This window comes from Ranitomeya imitator, chromosome 6 (genome assembly GCF_032444005.1).
Source record: "Ranitomeya imitator isolate aRanImi1 chromosome 6, aRanImi1.pri, whole genome shotgun sequence".
Classification (NCBI taxonomy): domain Eukaryota; kingdom Metazoa; phylum Chordata; class Amphibia; order Anura; family Dendrobatidae; genus Ranitomeya; species Ranitomeya imitator.
The window spans coordinates 95,917,252-95,937,921 of NC_091287.1; the positions used below are offsets into that span (position 1 = coordinate 95,917,252).

At 41.6% G+C, this 20,670-nt stretch overlaps 1 protein-coding gene across 1 annotated transcript in view; it reads right to left on the reverse strand.

Annotated features, from left to right (window-relative positions):
• The window catches only part of COLQ (collagen like tail subunit of asymmetric acetylcholinesterase), a 145,661-nt gene that overhangs the window by 27,597 nt on the left and 97,394 nt on the right, over window positions 1-20,670 (reverse strand). Inside the window, exons 11-13 of the mRNA XM_069729942.1 lie at window positions 9,343-9,430; window positions 6,469-6,587; window positions 5,938-6,057 (exon numbers count right to left, since the gene is read on the reverse strand). Coding sequence (XP_069586043.1) covers window positions 5,938-6,057; window positions 6,469-6,587; window positions 9,343-9,430 — 327 coding nt within the window. The remainder of the gene's footprint in view (window positions 1-5,937; window positions 6,058-6,468; window positions 6,588-9,342; window positions 9,431-20,670) is intronic.

Genomic DNA, 20,670 nt, shown 5'->3' on the forward strand with positions numbered 1-20,670 from the left:
TGTGTGGGGAATGGGGAGATGATGAGATGCTGTGTGGGGAATAGGGGGATGATGAGACGCTATGTGGGGAATAGGGGGATGATGAGACGCTGTGTGGGGAATGGGGAGATGATGAGATGCTGTGTGGGGAATAGGGGGATGATGAGACCCTGTGTGGGGAATAGGGGGATGATGAGGAGTTGTCTGGGGAATGGGGGCTGATGAGACGCTGTGTGGGGAATGGGGGCTGATGAGACGCTGTGTGGGGAATAGGGGCTGATGAGACGCTGTGTGGGGAATAGGGGCTGATGAGACGCTGTGTGGGGAATAGGGGCTGATGAGACGCTGTGTGGGGAATAGGGGCTGATGAGATGCTGTGTGGGGAATGGGGGAATGATGAGGAGCTGTCTGGGGAATGGGGGCTGATGAGACGCTGTGTGGGAAATGGGGGCTGATGAGACGCTGTGTGGGGAATGGGGGCTGATGAGACGCTGTGTGGGAAATGGGGGATGATGAGGAGCTGTGTGGGGAATAGGGGGATGATGAGACCCTGTGTGGGGAATGGGGGAATGATGAGGAGCTGTGTGGGGAATGGGGGCTGATGAGACGCTGTGTGGGGAATAGGGGCTGATGAGACGCTGTGTGGGGAATAGGGGCTGATGAGACGCTGTGTGGGGAATAGGGGCTGATGAGACGCTGTGTGGGGAATAGGGGCTGATGAGATGCTGTGTGGGGAATGGGGGAATGATGAGGAGCTGTCTGGGGAATGGGGGCTGATGAGACGCTGTGTGGGAAATGGGGGCTGATGAGACGCTGTGTGGGGAATGGGGGCTGATGAGACGCTGTGTGGGAAATGGGGGATGATGAGGAGCTGTGTGGGGAATGGGGGCTGATGAGACGCTGTGTGGGGAATAGGGGCTGATGAGACCCTGTGTGGGGAATAGGGGCTGATGAGACGCTGTGTGGGGAATGGGGGAATGATGAGGAGCTGTCTGGGGAATGGGGGCTGATGAGACGCTGTGTGGGGAATGGGGAGATGATGAGACGCTATGTGGGGAATAGGGGGATGATGAGACCCTGTGTGGGGAATAGGGGGATGATGAGACGCTGTGTGGGGAATGGGGGCTGATGAGACGCTGTGTGGGGAATAGGGGCTGATGAGACGCTGTGTGGGGAATAGGGGCTGATGAGACGCTGTGTGGGGAATAGGGGCTGATGAGACGCTGTGTGGGGAATGGGAGCTGATGAGACACTGTGTGGGGAATGGGGAGATGATGAGACGCTATGTGGGGAATAGGGGGATGATGAGACCCTGTGTGGGGAATAGGGGGATGATGAGACGCTGTGTGGGGAATGGGGGCTGATGAGACGCTGTGTGTGGGGAATTGGGAGATGATGAGATGCTGTGTGGGGAATGAGGAGATGATGAGACGCTATGTGGGGAATAGGGGAGATGATGAGATGCTGTGTGGGGAATGAGGAGATGATGAGACGCTATGTGGGGAATAGGGGAGATGATGAGATGCTGTGTGGGGAATAGGGGGATGATGAAACCCTGTGTGGGGAATAGGGGGATGATGAGACGCTATGTGGGGAATGGGGAGATGATGAGATGCTGTGTGGGGAATAGGGGGATGATGAGACCCTGTGTGGGGAATAGGGGGATGATGAGGAGTTGTCTGGGGAATAGGGGAATGATGAGGAGCTGTCTGGGGAATAGGGGCTGATGAGACGCTGTGTGGGGAATGGGGGCTGATGAGACGCTGTGTGGGGAATTGGGAGATGATGAGACGCTATGTGGGGAATGGGGAGATGATGAGACGCTATGTGGGGAATGGGGAGATGATGAGACGCTATGTGGGGAATGGGGAGATGATGAGATGCTGTGTGGGGAATGGGGGGAATGATGTGGAGCTGTGTGGGGAATGGGGGACATATATGAGGAAACAGTACAGGGGAATGGGTTGGCATGTATGAGGAAACAGTATTTTAAGGACACAAAATGAAGAGCAAAGGGGGAGATGGGGGGCATATATGAGGAAACAGTACAGGGGAATGGGTTGGCATGTATGAGGAAACAGTATTGGGGAACGAGGGCAGACTTCTGAGTTCTCACAGTGCGCACTGCACACTGTCAGAATTCTCTCATGCTGGCGATTTACATACATGCGGTCACATGCTGACTAGACGTGTGTGGCCTCACTCAATGAAAATTAACTGAGCGAGGTCAGACACGTCTAGTCGGAATGTGGCCAGAAGTATACAAATCACATACTTGTGCTGACATGACTGTCCACAGGCAAGGGAGAATCCTAAAAATGTGCAGCACATTAGTTGTGAGAATTCAGAAGCCTGCGATGTCAGGATTCAGCTCTGCAGGTTCCAGTAGTCATCACATGGACACTTCTCTCATATGCGACTTTCATACTTACGGTCCTGTGACAACGAGCTTCTCTTCTGCTTCTCCGTTTTTCACTGAACATTGAGAGCATTAGGGAGAGGAGCTTGAAGGTACATGACTAAGTGTGAAAATCGCATATGTCCTGGGGGGGGGGGCGCCAAAATGAATTCTTGCCCTGGGTGCCAGAAGCCCTAGATACGCCTCTGTCCAGGAGAAATAAATTGGCACGCAATCTGGGTAATTATATTGCACCAACGGTGAAGAATATAATATGGAATATAATATGATAAGGTTTCTTTCCATGTCCTAAATGTACAATGTGCCTACAGACACGAACCAATAGAAAATCTGTAATTACTAAAGGTGGCACACACTATGCAATTAAACATTTTATTACCTGCTCCTCACAATATATGTTATCAAGTGCCCATGCAATAAACTTTATGTGGGTCGCACCAAACGACCACTTAAAACAAGAATAAGCAAACATATTCACAACATAAAACAAAAGTATATGGGTCACCCAATTTCTAAACACTTTGTGGAATATCACAATAGTGAAATACGCTCCATCGAGTTTCATAACTAACTTCCAACTCTTTTAAAATCAAATCGGTCATCAGGTTTTTGCCATGAAAAAATCCAGCAACCACAAAAGTAATAAAACATCAAATTTATTGATTACATTAACCCCTTTCTGACCTCGAACGGGATAGTACGTCCGAGGTCAGAAGCCCCTCTTTGGTGCGGGCTCCGGCGGTGAGCCCGCATCAAAGCCGGGACATGTCAGCTGTTTTGAACAGCTGACATGTGCCCGTAATAGGCGCGGGCAGAATCGCGATCTGCCCGCGCCTATTAACTAGTTAAATGCCGCTGTCAAACGCAGACAGCGGCATTTAACTACCGCATCCGGCCGGGCGGCCGGAAATGACGGCATCGCCGACCCCCGTCACATGATCGGGGTCGGCGATGCTTGTACATTGTAACCATAGAAGTCCTTGAGACCTCTATGGTTACTGTGGTCGGCGCTCACAGCACACCTGATTTTCTGCTACATAGCAACGAACAGCAGATCGCTGCTATGTAGCAGAGCCGATCGTGCTGTGCCAGCTTATAGCCTCCCATGTAGGCTATTGAAGCATGGCAAAAGTAAAAAAAAAAAAGGTAAAAAAATGTGAAAAAAATAAAAAAAATATAAAAGTTGAAATCACCCCCCTTTCGCCCCAATCAAAATAAATCAATTAAAAAAAATTCAAATCTACACATATTTGGTATCGCCGCGTTCAGAATCGCCCGATCTATCAATTAAAAAAAAGCATTAACCTGATCGCCAAATGGCGTAGCGAGAAAAAAATTTGAAACGCCAGAATTACGTTTTTTTGGTCGCTGCGACATTGCATTAAAATGCAATAATGGGCGATCAAAAGAACGTATCTGCACCAAAATGGTATCATTAAAAACGTCATCTCGGCACGCAAAAAATAAGCCCTCAACCGACCCCAGATCATGAAAAATGGAGATGCTACGAGTATCGGAAAATAGCGCAATTTTTTTTTTTTTTTTTTTTTTTCTTTTTAGCAAAGTTTGGAATTTTTTTTCACCACTTATATAAAAAATAACCTAGTCATGTTAGGTGTCTATGAACTCGTACTGACCTGGAGAATCATAATGTCAAGTCAGTTTTAGCATTTAGTGAACCTAGCAAAAAAGCCAAAAAAAAAACAAGTGTGGGACTGCACTTTTTTTGCAATTTCACCACACTTGGAATTTTTTTCTTGTTTTCTAGTACCTGACATGCTAAAACCAATGATGTCGTTCAAAAGTACAACTCGTCCCGCAAAAAATGAGCCCTCACATGGCCAAATTGACAGAAAAATAAAAAAGTTATGGCTCTGGGAAGGAGGGGAGTGAAAAACGAACACGGAAAAATGAAAAATCCCAAGGTCATGTAGGGGTTAATATCTCAACCCGGTGAGCTGGTGTTTCCTCCATTGTGTTGTTTCTCATCAGGTTTTTGCTACCTCATCTGATAACAGCATAATGTTGGGAAAGAGACCCTGGTTCCAGCCGCTGGGTGCTGCAGTTGTGATACAATCAGTTTTCTCTGCTGTAGATGTAGCAATGCTCAGATAGCTAACCTCACCAACACCAATGATTGGCAGCTTTCTGTGTACATTGTAGATTGACAGGAATGGGGGAATGGCTGGACTAGCACCTGGGCAGCTAGTCCGGTAGTGACAGCTGATAAATCTATGATAGTATTAAAACTACAGATGCAACCTAGAAAGTGATGCATCACTGAAATCAGTGTCTCAGCTCCAACCTCATGCTGCACTCAGATTACATAGCAAAAACCTGTTGACAGATTCCTTTTAACAGAACCCTTCAGCTACTATGCCTCACAGATTCTTAGCCTGCGATTCTAGTAATTACCGCTTCACTCATTAATAACCAGGCAGTTTGAGCCTTAATGATCAAGTAATTTTGTTTGTGCCTTTATAGCCTTTTTACTAGGCATTGCTCCTAATAGCCAGATTCCTACTCCACACTGATGAGGGGCAAAAACCCCGAAACAGCTGTCTGTGGATGGATACCATGCTTGGCATAGGTGGCTTTCCTTCATAGGATGCTGCCCTTCCCGTGGTTGTTCCTTCCCGGGGAAAGGCCTGGCTATTCACTGCTTGCGTCAAGAAACACGTGATGGTGTCTCCGCAGCTTCTTTACATGCATCTGCATATTTCCCATAAGGGATGGGGGCAGTGTTCTGGAATCACTGCGTTGAGAAACACGTGATGGTGTCTCCGCGGTGTTGGATGTTTTGGTCTCCCCGAGGCCAATCATCTGTGCCTTTATAGTATTAAAACTACAGACGCAACCTAGAAAGTGATGCATCACTGAAATCAGTGTCTCAGCTCCAACCTCATGCTGCACTCAGATTACATAGCAAAAACCTGTTGACAGATTCCTTTTAACAGAACCCTTCAGCTACTATGCCTCACAGATTCTTAGCCTGCGATTCTAGTAATTACCGCTTCACTCATTAATAACCAGGCAGTTTGAGCCTTAATGATCAAGTAATTTTGTGTTTTCACTCTTTCATCCTCACATAGACCCATACAATTAGAGAAAATAACGTGGCAATACCAAATATGTACAATATTTGTACAATATTTTTTTACATTTTAGTGCTCTTTTTACCATAGATGTAAAATTGTATTTATTGCTGAAAAATGTAATGGTACCATTTTGGGATACTGTAAGTGCAGAGTTACAAAATAGTTGTTTGTTTTTTTTCAGAAAATCTCCCATTTTATTTTGCAATGTGTCATACGCATATGGATGATAACATATCTTTATTCTGTGATTTGTCATAATCGTGACAGTACCAAACATGTATATTTGTTTACTCCGAATCATTGTTGGGGGGAGGTGACATTTTCTTTAAGAAATTAAGGGAATAGTTGAAGTACACCTCTTATGAGCAGTGCAAAAGTCAAGGGATGTTAACACTACAATAGGAAAGAACTTATCATATATCCAAAATATAATTCGCTTACCTGTATAGGGAAATATCCGTTTGTATCTCTGTAATAAAGGGATCTTCGGTCCTTACGGAAAACTAATGCATTCTCAATGTCGAACCTGTCTAGCTCCTCCTGACCATTGACTAGAAAAATCTATGATACATAAAAATGTAAATACAAAAAAAACCCACATTATTTTCTTACTGAAATTATCTATTTTTTTGGATAAAGGGAAAACATAAGGGGAAAAAATAGTCACACTAGTGTAACTTTAAAGTAACTTTAAACAAGGCAGAAAGGAACAGTGTCACATTCTGAACAGAAACTGTATGACAATGAATGGATCTGGCAATCTTATAACTTCTCCATACCAAAAATTCCTAACTGGTAAACTTATATGTATATAAATATGTGAACATTCTTGATACACTCATTCTATTCTGCTTTTTAGTAGTTTTCCCTAATCTCCAAGTGCGACCAATTATCACTAAAGTTTGGCATATCTATGTACACATACACAACATGCAACCCTGAGCTTCATTATATAAATTATCACATTATTACCTTGGCGTAGTTATAACCATTTAACGATTCATCTATCACAGACTGAGGATGTTTGCAATGACATCTCCCTGGAGGTCCAGGAAGCCCTCGCTCTCCTTTTGGTCCTACAACTAGTTGTCCTGAGAAAGAAAAAACATATATTTGCAAAAATAATAACAAAATATTAATTGTATCTTCTGTCTTAAGATTCAAAAAGACAGGAAAAGCATTTCAGAATGATGGACAGCAAGTTAGGTCAGTGCGGTTAGTGCACAGTATTAGAACTGACATGAGTCGAATAATATTTATGCCGACATTTTTCTTTCTTTTTTTTTTTTACTATGTGTCCATAAATACTTATGTATATTTTTTCCCTTTGTGGCAATATTTTACGTGCTTTCGCTATTATCTGTCTTATTGTCTTGTGGTTAAAGACAATAAAAATAGTAGTGATGATAATAATTATATTATATTCTTTGACCAGGTTGTGCTATTTTATAAGGGATTTATTGCACTGATCTACGTTAAAACAAAATTCTAGTGATCTACTTTTGTTGATCTTACAAAATTGGATGGTGTGAATTCCAAATATGAGTCAGAATTGATCAGATTAGAATTTTTTACAAGTTTGAAATGTTTGTTTACACATTGCTAAGTTTAATATGAAGAATTAACAAAAGTACTGAAGCACAGAATAACATTTTTTTTCATGCAAAACATTAGATTTATTTAGCACAGGGCCTAAAAGGTCCACGTTACTGTATGTAACAGTGTAGATTTGTGGCGTCACACATTCTAGGGTTAACCAAAAGATTCTTCTTAGTTGTGTATATTACTAATTCTTAGCCACAAATTTTCTGCAATCACTTTTATGTTCCATCTGCCTTTATATAGGTGTTCCATGGTCTTAATGTCCTTCTAGAAGCTTTCTCCTTGCTCTTCACTCATAGATCCAAGATTTCAGGGGAAGTAGTTCTAATGGCTTTGAAGCAAATGCAGCTTGACCCGATAGACACCAACAGATTCTTTTTATTCAGCCTTGAACTTAGTAGCTCTACTGAAGACTTTGGTAGATTCAGATCCCACACAAGATCATTTATCTCAGCTTGAGGGAATATCTGGCACTTTTCAGCATCGACTCCTGAGGCCAGAAAATCATTAGCTTCTTCAAACACATTATTATTATTATTTATTTATATAGCACCATTAATTCCATGGTGCTGTACATGAGAAGGGGTTACGTACAGGGTTATAGATATTGTTTACAGTAAACAAATTTACAGTGACAGACTGGTACAGAGGGGATAGGACCCTGTCCTTTATACCAAACACATGGAAGGATTGTCGTTCAAACTTTCTAATGTAGAGAAGGTTGGAATAAGGACTTCATCAAAAGTGAGCAACTGGTCTTAGCGCTGAGGTGAGATTTGGGTACTCAATGGAATGTCTTGTCTTTGTTGTAAAGACAGTGATCTTCATCAGGCAAAAATAGCAGTTATCAACATGGTTTTGATTTTCCGGCCAGATGATAGGAAATCCAAAGCTGAGACATTTTCTCTGACCTATTGTCCACAGTCTAAGATCCCACAACCAGCACACTTTATGTGGTGCCCATTTTGCCCTATAAAGCTGTAAGGGGTGTACCAGGATTGACGTGTACCCAACCCTTCTGTATTAATGTGCAATGTATATAATTGTATATACTGTTTTTACTCACGTGTTGTTGAATGTATACCGTTACTTAGGGGAAGTGCAGTACCTAAATTAGGACACTAGAAGGGGGTAAATTAGTGTACATAGTTTACATAGGAGGGGCCACTGTGGGTAAGCTAGGAACATTTCCTGATTGTGGGCAGTAGAGCCAGGGAGCCCAAACAGTCTGGATGGTCCTTAGAGCCCTGGGACAGCATAGTGACCCCGCAACGTTGTAAAGCTGGGAGCCCAGCCGTCCAGGGTCTATAGTGGCCAGAAGCTACAGGAGAAGGCTATCGCAGAAGTTACAGCAGAATAGAAACACAGGTTGCTCTAAGATGTGGCAGCTTTCTACGTGCACAGATGCCCTTATGTCAGTTGCGAAACGGACAGGGAAATTCCTGAAAGTTAAGCCGTAAAGGGAGGACCCTGTAGTAGTGAGCAAAACGGTACGACCTGGGAGCATACCCAGAGACGTGAAGAGGAGCACAGGGAGAGTGAAGCATGTGTACTGTGTGGAATACCATGTCAATACTGTAACTGATCTGGACGTGCTGTGTATGGAATCAAGTAAAGTTGTTCATTTAAAGTTGGAACTGGACTATCTCTTGATGCCCTAAAGTGAAGGAAGAAGTTTCTCTGTGATTCAGAGAGGACCCTGAGAACCAGGCATGAGAGACAGTGGGACTGTGTTTTTGTGGTGAGGGGTGGCCAGCGCGCGCTAAAGCAGACATCTGTGCGTGCCTGGCTGCCACTCACAAAGCTTTTCTTTTACACATTCAACACAAGCTGAATTGTGCCGTTACTTTAATGGGACACTGTCACCTCAATTTGGGGTGAACAATCTTCAGCCATGGACGCGGGGTTTTTGGGTGTTTGATTCACCCTTTCCTTACCCGCTGGCTGCATGCTGGCTGCAATATTGGATTGAAGTTCATTCTCTGTCCTCCATAGTACACGCCTGCGCAAGGCAAGATTGGCAAGAAAGGGTGAATCAAAAACCCAAAAGCCCCGCCTCCATGGCTGAAGATTGTTCCCTCCAAATTCAGGTGACAGTGTCCCTTTAAATAAGACCAGCAACTTGTGTGAAAACAGGATCTGATTGGAATAAACCGATCTCATGTTTAGATTCAGCGGACTAAAATTTACAAAGATCAGGTGTGATTCCACAGTCACCAAATTTAGAACAGCGATCCATTTTACCTGGTCCTGGTGGCCCAGGTTGACCTGTAGACCCTGGTCTTCCCGGGGGACCCATAAGGCCCATGGCACCAGTCATGCCCTTGTCTCCCTATAAAATAATAAAGAAGACAATATAATTATCTTGAATAATAATAATTTCTATACACAAAAAACACTGCATTTGACAAATGTTTAAAGGGGTTGTACACATCGTTCTGGCACATCCAGAGCTTGCGCGACAGTGGTCAATCAGCGCTGGCTTCACTCTCCTGCAGATGTATTAGACATCTGGAGAAGTGAGAGCTGCGGCTGCTCTCTCATTTTCACCGTATGTCCTGATTTGTCCCAAGGAGAGGAGAGTGAATCCAGCCCTGATTATTTAATTCTTCAAATAAAAGCAGTGATGAATGAATATCTGTCATGTGTTCACTTACAGCAGATTGGTTTCTGATTTGAAAACAGAAGTAATCAATATGGCAAATATGCTGGTGCATGGACATTGGTTGAACAGAGTAGTGGTTAACTACTGAACGTGAGAAATACACATTTTAGAAATCGTTATGTTAGTAAAGATGAATTTTCAGAATACTTAAACGATAGGCGACATTAAGTGGTCACCACAAGCTTGTACGTCTCTATTCTCTGCTGATATCATAGCAACTTGCTCCACTCTGTCCATTACTTATTAGGTAATTAAAGTTTGTCATCACCAAGATTTTGAGCAGGGATGAGCAGGGTAGAGTTTCAGCCTTGGATTAGATCATTGATGTTTTCCATTACAAACACTGAATGGTCTTAAAATACAAATATAAAGTGACTGCACATAAAAAAATGGAGAACTAAAACATCCATGTCATGTACAGTCATGGCCAAAAGTATTGACACCCCTGCAATTCTGTCAGATAATACTCATTTTCTTCCTGAAAATGATTGCAATCACAAATTCTTTGGTATTATTATCTTCATTTAATTTGTCTTAAATGAAAAAACACAAAAGAGAATGAAGCAAAAAGCAAAACATTGATCATTTCACACAAAACTCCAAAAATGGGCCAGACAAAAAGTATTGGCATCCTCAGCCTAATACTTTGTTGCACAACCTTTAGCCAAAATAACTGCGACCAACCGCTTCCGGTAACCATCAATGAGTTTCTTACAATGCTCTGCTGGAATTTTAGACCATTCTTCTTTGGCAAACTGCTCCAGGTCCCTGATATTTGAAGGGTGCCTTCTCCAAACTGCCATTTTTAGATCTCTCCACGGGTGTTCTATGGGATTCAGGTCTGGACTCAAAGCTGGCCACCTTAGAAGTCTCCAGTGCTTTCTCTCAAACCATTTTCTAGTGCTTTTTGAAGTGTGTTTTGGGTCATTGTCCTGCTGGAAGATCCATGACCTCTGAGGGAGACCCAGCTTTCTCACACTGGGCCCTACATTATGCTGCAAAATTTTTTGGTAGTCTTCAGACTTCATAATGCCATGCACATGGTCAAGCAGTCCAGTGCCAGAGGCAGCAAAGCAACCCCAAAACATCAGGGAGCCTCCGCCATGTTTGACTGTAGGGACCGTGTTCTTTTCTTTGAATGCCTCTTTTTTTTCTCCTGTAAACTCTATGTTGATGCCTTTGCCCAAAAAGCTCTACGTTTGTCTTATCTGACCAGAGAACATTCTTCCAAAACGTTTTAGGCTTTTTCAGGTAAGTTTTGGTAAACTCCAGCCTGGCTTTTTTATGTCTCGGTAAGAAGTGGGGTCTTCCTGGGTCTCCTACCATACAATCCCTTTTCATTCAGACGCCGACGGATAGTACGGGTTGACACTGTTGCACCCTCGGACTGCAGGGCAGCTTGAACTTGTTTGGATGTTAGTTGAGGTTCTTTATCCAACATCCGCACAATCTTGCGTTGAAATCTTTTGTCAATTTTTCTTTTTCGTCCACATCTAGGGAGGTTAGCCACAGTGCCATGGGCTTTAAACTTCTTGATGACACTGCGCACAGTAGACACAGGAACATTCAGGTCTTTGGAGATGAACTTGTAGCCTTGAGATTGCTCATGCTTCCTCACAATTTGGTTTCTCAAGTCCTCAGATAGTTCTTTGGTCTTCTTTCTTTTCTCCATGCTCAATGTGGTACACACAAGGACACAGGACAGAGGTTGAGTCAACTTTAATCCATGTCAACTGGCTGCAAGTGTGATTTAGTTATTGCCAACACCTGATAGGTGCCACAGGTAAGTTACAGGTGCTGTTAATTACACAAAGTAGAGAAGCATCACATGATTTTTCAAACAGTGCCAATACTTTTGTCCACCCCCTTTTTTATGTTTGGTGTGGAATTATATCCAATTTGGCTTTAGGACAATACTTTTTGTGTTTTTTAATTTAAGACAAATTAAATGAAGATAATACCACCAAATAATTTGTGTTTGCAATCATTTCAGGAACAAAATGAGTATTATCTGACAGAATTGCAGGGGTGTCAATACTTTTGGCCATGACTGTATGTATGAAAAACAACTGCCTCATGAAACTGAGTAACTGTTTTCATTAACTTTAGTAGAAAAAAAAGTAATGAAAGTGGAAATCAATATTTAACATTATTGTTGACTCCAGTCCTTACTATAAATTCAACCCAACTAGAGAGTGAATAAAAACCCCAATAATTGTATAGCTGTCAGCAGAACAATTGTAGTTCTCCTGACATCCTCATACACATGAACATTTGGCTCGGCAAACATAAATGTGTTTGTTTTCAAAGGAGAGAGCCTAGAAAGCAGCTGTCAAATAGCTCTGTTAGCAGCTTGTCTCTTTACAAAACTGAACATGAGGTTCTTAGTGTAACATTCTGATCATATTGCATGAAGCCCACTGCCACGTCATAGTGAACCTCTCAGTTGGTCCCTAACCTAAAAGGTGCTATGACGTGTGCAAACCACTTTCACAGTGACGGTGCACCAGCAGAGCGGGTGTCCTGGTGCCTCACAGCACCCATGTTACAAGGCTGAGTCCCCATAATTCCAGGCTGCACCACCCATAAGCACAGCAACAATGGCTGCCACACAGCACCAACACCAAGTGAATAAATGTAAAAAAAACATCATCCTCCACATGTTCAGACTGTGGACTGAGAGCAAAAATAGGCAGAACCTCTTTGGCAAGCCCCTTATGGAAGGTGAGATTTTTTTCATCTACAGTATTCACCTGGTGTTCGTGCTGTGTGGCGACCATTATTGTTGTGGTGTTGTGCTTGTGGGGTGGTGTGGCCTGGAGTCATGGGGACTCAGCCATGCAGCATGGGTGCTGTGAGGCACCAGATCGCCAGCTCTGGTGATGCATCGTTGCTGTGACCGTGGTTTGCACATGATACCATACCTTTCCGGCTAGTAACCCACTAAGAGGTTCACCATGATGTGGCAGTGGGCTTTATACAGTCTGACCAGAATGTAAACTAAGAACCTCATGTTCAGTTTTGTAAATTTTTGCCTAGTGGCATTATGCCATTGTATGATTCTTGGATGTGCGGGCTATATTATTTTTCTACAGTTCTGGTAATCTTATAAATGTGCCACAGCTGTGTACAGTACTGTGTCATGCTGTGTCTAACCATACAGGACCATGGTCTGAACGTACCACATCTCATGGGAAGGGGAGGACACAAAAGAGAGGACAACATGGGATCACAGCTGATTACGGATTTAAAAACAGTTTACAAACAGAGAAATTACACAGTTACATTAGACTAACATCGGCTGAAGTTGTTGTTATTGACGGGTTCAGCCAAAAGTCTAATGTGTCGGGGAAGATAAGGATCCAGCTTGTTCAATTTTGGATTGCCAACACTTTTGTTTTTTAAGAGATAAACCTCTTCCAGAGATGTCTGGGTCACTCATAGAGAACACATTAGAACTAGACTAAGCAAGCGCTCCTGAGTATGGGCAATAGCTACCAGCTGAATGATCAACCAAATTATTGTTCTGCCGACAGCTATCTAAAGTGCATGAGGGCTTAACTTACTAGAAACATATCACGATGCAGAAAATTAAAGTGGGTTCTCCGAGCTCATCATAAAAGTTTGCAGTAACTCTGTGACTGCAGACTTGTGAATCCTTGCAATCACACGCACTGCATGCTGTAAGGATTCTCCGATACCAGGATGGAGTGGTCATGTGATTGCAAGTATGCAATTTGCATAGTTCTAACCACATTCCGACTAGACATGCACAGCCTAGCTCAATACTAGTAAATTGAGCGAGACCATGCATGTGCAGTCGGAATGTGGCTGGGAGCAAGCATATTGAATACTTGTGGTCACATGACTGTTCGGGCTCGCACAATGTAAGGATTTACAGCATGAAAGCAGATTTTCATGATAATCCCAGGCAACACCTTTAACTCTTACAACTAAACACAACAAAATCCACTGAGTTTGTATAGTTACATGTCAAGTTACATTTTCTGCATCGAGATAACTTTTTACATCATGAAATCTGTGTAATTTTACTAAGGATTTAATCAGTAACACAAATTCACCATGTCACAACACTGACTTCAAGGACAAGCATTGGAATAAAAAAGAAGTATGATAGTTTAGAATAAGTTAATAAAAGAAATGACGGAATGATACATTGATTAGGATGTCACTCATCATTTAGTAAAAGAAAGTGTAGGGATGGTGGCATCTTAAGACGGCTCTTAAAATGGATGGGGAAGTAACACTTCTTATTTTAGATGAGTTTTCAGAAGGGATATTTATATAGAGATGTATGCTGGACATGCACACTGAAAACTAATGTGTACACTAGAAGAGGGCAAGCTCACCAGATGTCCCATCAACACGCTCATTAATCTTCAGCTGTAATGGACACTACATGCACGGTTACATTTTGTGCATTTACAGATTGACATTTCTATAAAGTGTTGCACATTGCATTCATATAAAAGTAGCCCTCTGCATGTGAATCTGGTCTCTCATGGCTCTGAACATTAGGACAAGAAGAGTTAATTTGATCTTTTGATTTGCATTCTACAGGGTCTATAACAATTCTGTTCCTCTGTGCTGGGCCACCGGTAATATTTTTGGGGCAACTGACAAAATAAAATGCCCCCTCCAACCCTTCTCCATCCAGGAGAAATTAATAAGTCTGGAAATTTGATCCAGCAAACCAGAAGTGTTATATAGGGAAGAGAAGATGTCCAGCGGATAGTGACCTACAGCAAATATTTCAGGTTTACTGTGCCATGAGAATCCATTGATGACACTTTAAAACTACTTATTGTTTATTGCTTAATATTTTGGGAGGTTAAGTGTGAGCTCTCAGTAAATGAAAAATGTCCCTTGCCATCTAGGGTGCTTGATTGATTAACCCTGTAAAAGCCATCCTTTTTGCAAGAAAGTGTGTATGGATCTTGGCATTCACCATACATGGTGAATATCAGCTGTATTATACAGCTGATACCCACTTGTAACTGCCACTTTAGAGACAGCTCCAGATATAGTGCATCACTAACATCCTTGGAGATTTGCGTGCTCAGATAACCTTGACCAAGGTTTTAGACCTTAATTAGCCAGTTAGGGTTATGACTTGTTCACTATCATCATTAGGAAAGGCCAGGTGATGCAAAATTCCCAGCTTTATAAAAACCCACCCTCCTCTAACCTTGTGCCAAAAAACAGCAGCCATGGGTGGTTCAAAGCAGCTGCCTAGCACTCTGAAAATGAAAATGGTGGAGGCCCACAAAGCAGGAGAAGACTATAAGAAGATAGAAAAATGGTTTCAAGTTGCTCTTTTCTCCGTTCGAAATGTAATTGTGGCAGTTAACAGGAACAGTGGAGGTCAAGATAAGTTCTGGAAGACCAAGCAAAATTTCAGTGAGAGCTGCTCATTGGATTGTTAGAGAGGCAAATCAAAACCCACACTTGACTGCAAAAGACCGTCAGAAACATTTAGCAGACTCCAGCACATTGTTATACTCTTCCAAGACACCTGCACAAATATGACCTTCATTTAAGAGTCATCAGAAGAAAACCTTTCCTGAGCGCTCACCATGAAATTCAGCGTCAGAAGTATGTAAATGAAGATCTAAACAAGCCTGATGCATCTTGGAAACAAGTCATGTGGACCTATGATGTTAAAATAGAATGCTTTGGCACCAATGATCAAAGGTATATGTGGAGAAAAAAAGGCACAGAATTTCAGGAAAAGAACATCTCACCAATTATTAAGCATGGGGGTGGATCATGCATGCTTTGGGGTTGTCTTGTAGCCAATGTCACGGGAAAATTTCATGGGTAGAGGGAAGAATAGATTCAATGAAATTTCAACAAATTCTTGATGGAAACATAACACCATCTGAAAAAAAGCTGAAATTGAAAAGAGGATGGCTTCTACAAATGGATGATAATCCTAAACACAAGTCAAAATCCACAGTAGACTACCTCAAAAAGAGCAAGCTGTAGGTTTTACAATGGCCCTCACAATCTTCTGATCTGAACATTATTGAAAATCAGTGATTACACCTTAAAATAGCAGTGCATGCAAGATGACCAAGAAATCTCACAAGACTGGAAAAATTTTCCAAGGAAGAACATTTTTCAAACAAGAATTGAAAGACTCTTGGCTGCAAAAAGCGTTTACAAGCTGTGATACTTTCAAAAGTGGGTGCTACTAGATACTAACCATTCAGGATGCCCAAACTTGCCACTCAACAACAATAACTACTGTTAAAAGGCCAAAAGGTTATGGAGGGTCTGAATCATATGCAGAAAGGTATTCTTTTTTTGAGTATGAAATATTTTTGCACTTAACTTTGGGCTGAAGTTCTAACATAAATCAATTGGTTGCTGCTACAATCACATTAATAATAGGGTGATAAATTCTACTTTTTGCTTTCTATGGCTGTTGTCACATTTGGATCCTTTAGCAAGTGGCATTGTAGGGTTCGTCCCAAGCCATCAGTGTGAATATGTTGAATTTCAGGCCCATATGCAGAGTCATGTTATAGCCCCATCATATGAAATATGTTTGTGAGTTTATTTTAAGGATTACAAAGTCACACTGCACCCCTTTTCTAGTACTATAGTGGTATGAATAATGCTGTCTCCTATGTGTATGCCTTTTAAGCACCACTCCAACGTTTTTTTTATATATTTTAGTGCTGGAGTGGTGCTACTAAACTAAGTTCTCTGCCCCTAGTATTATACTTACGAGCTTTTGTGATGGCAACTCCTGACTGACCAGAAAACAGAGGTAATGATCACAAGATATCCATGTAAGTGTATGAGAAACTCATTCTTGCCTCATTCTGGTCCTGTTCTGGCTCTCATAGACTTACATTCAGGTGTGACCTCCGGCTCGCCAAGAAAACACTGGAGCGATCTGGTCACAACCTGCAGAACATGACAGAGCAGCGTCGATAACAGAAGAAGACGGCAGCTGGTAAGTAGATTACTTAGGGCAAGAAACTTAGATTAGTGACACCACTGCAGCGGTAAAATAAAAAAAAAATGCTGGAGTGGTGCTTTAAGCCAGCAAACAATATCAGCATGGCGTGCAACAACAAGTGATTGGTGCACCTCATATAGACTGCGGTTGTAGTATAGAGTGCCAGAACTTAATGTCTTCAGGTCTAACTACATATAATTTAGTTTAATTGCTGTGCCTTTATATTGCTGCAAAAAAGCATGCATTATATTGTTTGTGTGATTCTTTATGTGATGTTAAAAAAGTTGTCCACTACTTGGATAACTTCTCATACTCCTCCCTTGAACCCCATAAAATAATAAAGCTTTACTCATCTTCCATGCCGGCACTGTTCCCGCAGTGTTGTCAGTCACTCTTACCGGGGCTCTCGAGCGGTGCTGTGACACATGACACCGGTGCCCAATCAGCGCTGGCATCACTCTCCCCGCCTTTGCAAAAATCGAACATGAAGCGGAAGTCTGGGATCAGCTGCAGTCCGGACTTCTCTTCATGTTCGATTTGTCCAAAGGCGGGGACAGTGATGCCAGTGCTAATTGGGTGCCAGGCTCATGTGTCACAACGCCGCACAACAACCCAGGGAGAGCGACTGCTGACACCGCGGGTACAGCACCGGTATGGGAAGCGAGTATAGGCTTTACTATTTTATGGCTGCCAAACATTTTGATCAAAAAGGGGTTGTCCTAGTAGTGGACAAACTAATGAATTAGTGATTACCTTATTTTGTATATAACTTATTGTGATATACCATGCGGGACACTGTGCCAGCGTAAGGTGGACTCATTTAGATGTTGTAGACCCATTTTCACACAGGGGAGGAGTCACAAGTCTGGCTAACTGGAAGCTGAGGAGTGGCTCACCCTCTACAGTATTGCAAGCTAAGCTACTCATAGATGGGCAACTGTCCCCCTCTCTGAAGTAAATGAAGAAATACTTGCTTGCTCATAGAAAGAGTGCTGGCACAGTGTTCTTATATTTAACACTGTATATACCATACTTCTACCTTGAAGCTGAAAATCAAGGTGTCCATATTTTGTAACCAATAATAGTATACTGTATGTCTGTAACCACCAAGTGTAACGCCTCTATGTAAAAAAAAAAAAGTTGTGTTATGGCAATTCATATTGGCTGTCTGTCATTTCCCTACTGTGCCCGTCCTCTGAGGAGTGGGCTATCACTAGATCTCTTACTTGCTACCCCAGACTCAAACTATCTTAGGGAATGTTCACACAGCTTTTTGAGGAGTTTTTGGAGCAGAAACTCAGTGTGTACATGCCCTTGCTGCAGCAAATCTGTCCGCAGACAACATGCTGTGATGTACTGCAATATAGCCTGGTAATGTCCTCCAGAGTACATCTTGCCTTAAAAACAGAAAAACAAGCACAGGGAATCAGTTCTATAAGACCTAAATAAAATATTTAAGAAAGTTTCTCACAATTAGAGATACAATATAAGCGCTTTAAAAGGATATTTTTTCAAACAGGTAACACAATACGAGGTCATTACTATTAATAAAAAATAAAATTCAAAAGCTATATATAACTGACAGCATGATGTCATGTGTCTTGTGCTGAACCAACAATAGCCAAAAATGAGTTAATCATTCAATTGATATAAGAAAGAACGCTTATAATATCTTATTACTAGAATCATTGGAAAAGAAGATTTAAAATTCATGCATTTTTTTTAATGGATCTGATAATTACACTCCAGGGAGTCATTCACTGCCAAACATTGACTTAGTAACATAATATGTCAGCCTTTCAGTATGTTACTCCACAGCAGTAACTAAAAAATAACTACAATAAGAATTTTTTTAGGAACTAGAAGAAATTGCAAAAATTATATATTGTTGGCATATTATTTTTTAAGTACACTGCATTTCAACTAATTTATAAATATTACTGTGCAAAAGTTTTAGGCAGGTGTAGAAAAATTCTGCAAAGTAGGAATGCGTTTGAAAATAGAAGTAATAGTTTATTTTTATCAATTAACAAAATACAAAGTGAATGAACAAAGATAAAGCTAAATCAAATCAATATGTGACACTGACCACCCTTTTCCTTCAAAACGGCATTAATTCTTCTAAGTACATTTTCACACTTTTTTTTAAGGAACTCGGCAGGGAAGTTGTTGCAAACATGTTGGAGAACTAAGGACACATCTTCTGTGAATGAAGGTTTGTGCAAATCCTTCTGTCTATTGATATAATTCTAGATAAACTTGATGCTGTGAACATAAGAGCTCTGTGGAGCCATATCATTATTTCCAGTACCTTGTTCTTTTTTCATGTCACGGAGCGTGCACCATGGCAAGGTTGAGCACAGCAATAAGACATAATGTACTGCATCGGCAAGTTCTCTCCTAGGCAAAGATCCCAAAGCAGCAATTTCAAGATGTGCTGTTCAAGTTCTTTTGAAAAAGCACCAAGAATTGGGCAACATTGAGGAACATAGACTTGGTGGTCAGCCAAGGAACATGCTTCCCTTCCTTTGAAATCGGAAGATTTCAGCTGGGCCATAAGCTAAGAACTGACAGCAACTAGTGGGATCCAGCTACACCAAATTCTTGCATGAAGTGGTGTTCATGGAAGAAATGTGGTAAAAAAAAATCATGCCTTTGACGTGGCAACAAGGCCAAGTGACATAACCAAGCACAAAAATATAGGAAACCAAGTGTAGAAAAATGACAGCAGATGCTTTGGAGTGATGTGTCAAAATGTGATATTTGGTTGTAACAGACAGAAGGGTTGGAGAGTGGTGTCAAAGTGGTAAGGAAAATGTCTGCAGGCAGCAGTGAAACATGGTGGAGGTTCCTTGCAATTTTGGGGCTGAATTTCAGCAAATGAAGTTGGGGATTTGGTCAGGATTAATGGTGTTTGTAATGCTGAGAAATACAGGCGGAAACTTATCCATTATGTAATATCATCAGAAAAGCATCTGATTGGCTCCAAATGTATTATACAGCAGAAAAACGACCCCAAATACAGCCAATGAAAATAGTCTCCTGGACATCACACATCTCCCTCTCATCCATTCTTCCTTCCTAAACTTCTAACCATAAATCCTTTTTCTTAACCCCTTAATGACAGCCAATACGTCTTTTAACTGACTTGACATATAAGAGAATAGCCTCCCCATACAGTTAACAATCTAGCATCTGTCGGTTGTGCACTATAGCTGACAACTTGCTGTATCAGCCACGATCAGTGTTTGCACCGTCCAAATCTGTTTAACCCCTTAGATGCTGCTGTAAATAGTGACTACATCATTATATATGGTTAACAGAGTGTGGGGGCTCCCTCTTTATCCCAATTGGTGCCCTCAGATCATGATTTTGTGGTCCTGATGTTTGCCGTGGCAATTCATGACCAAATAGTGGCCTTAGCGTCTGACGGCTGTAGTAATCTGTTCAGAAGTTAGAGGCATTTAGGTAATAAAAATACACATTTTCATTTCTGTCATACCACTTTGCATTAATTCCTGTAAAGCACCTGAAGGGTTAATAAACTATCGCACAGCAGTTTTCGATATGTCAGGGGGTGCTCTTTTTAAAATGGTATCACGTTTGGGAGTTTCCCAATATATGAGACTGGTTTGCTGTGGTATGACCATCTGGATTAAAGGGATAATCATTCAAATTTTGAAAATTGCAAATTTTTTAACATTTTTCTCAAATTTTTTATATTTTTTTTTATAAATAAACACAAAACATATTGACCTAAATTTACCATTATCATAAAGTATAATGTGTCATGAAAAAACAGTCTCAAAATCACTGGGATTTGTTGAAGCGTTGCAGAGTTATTACCACATAAAGTGACACTGGTCAGATTTCAAAAATTTGGCTCCGTCACTAAGGGGCTAAACTAATATAC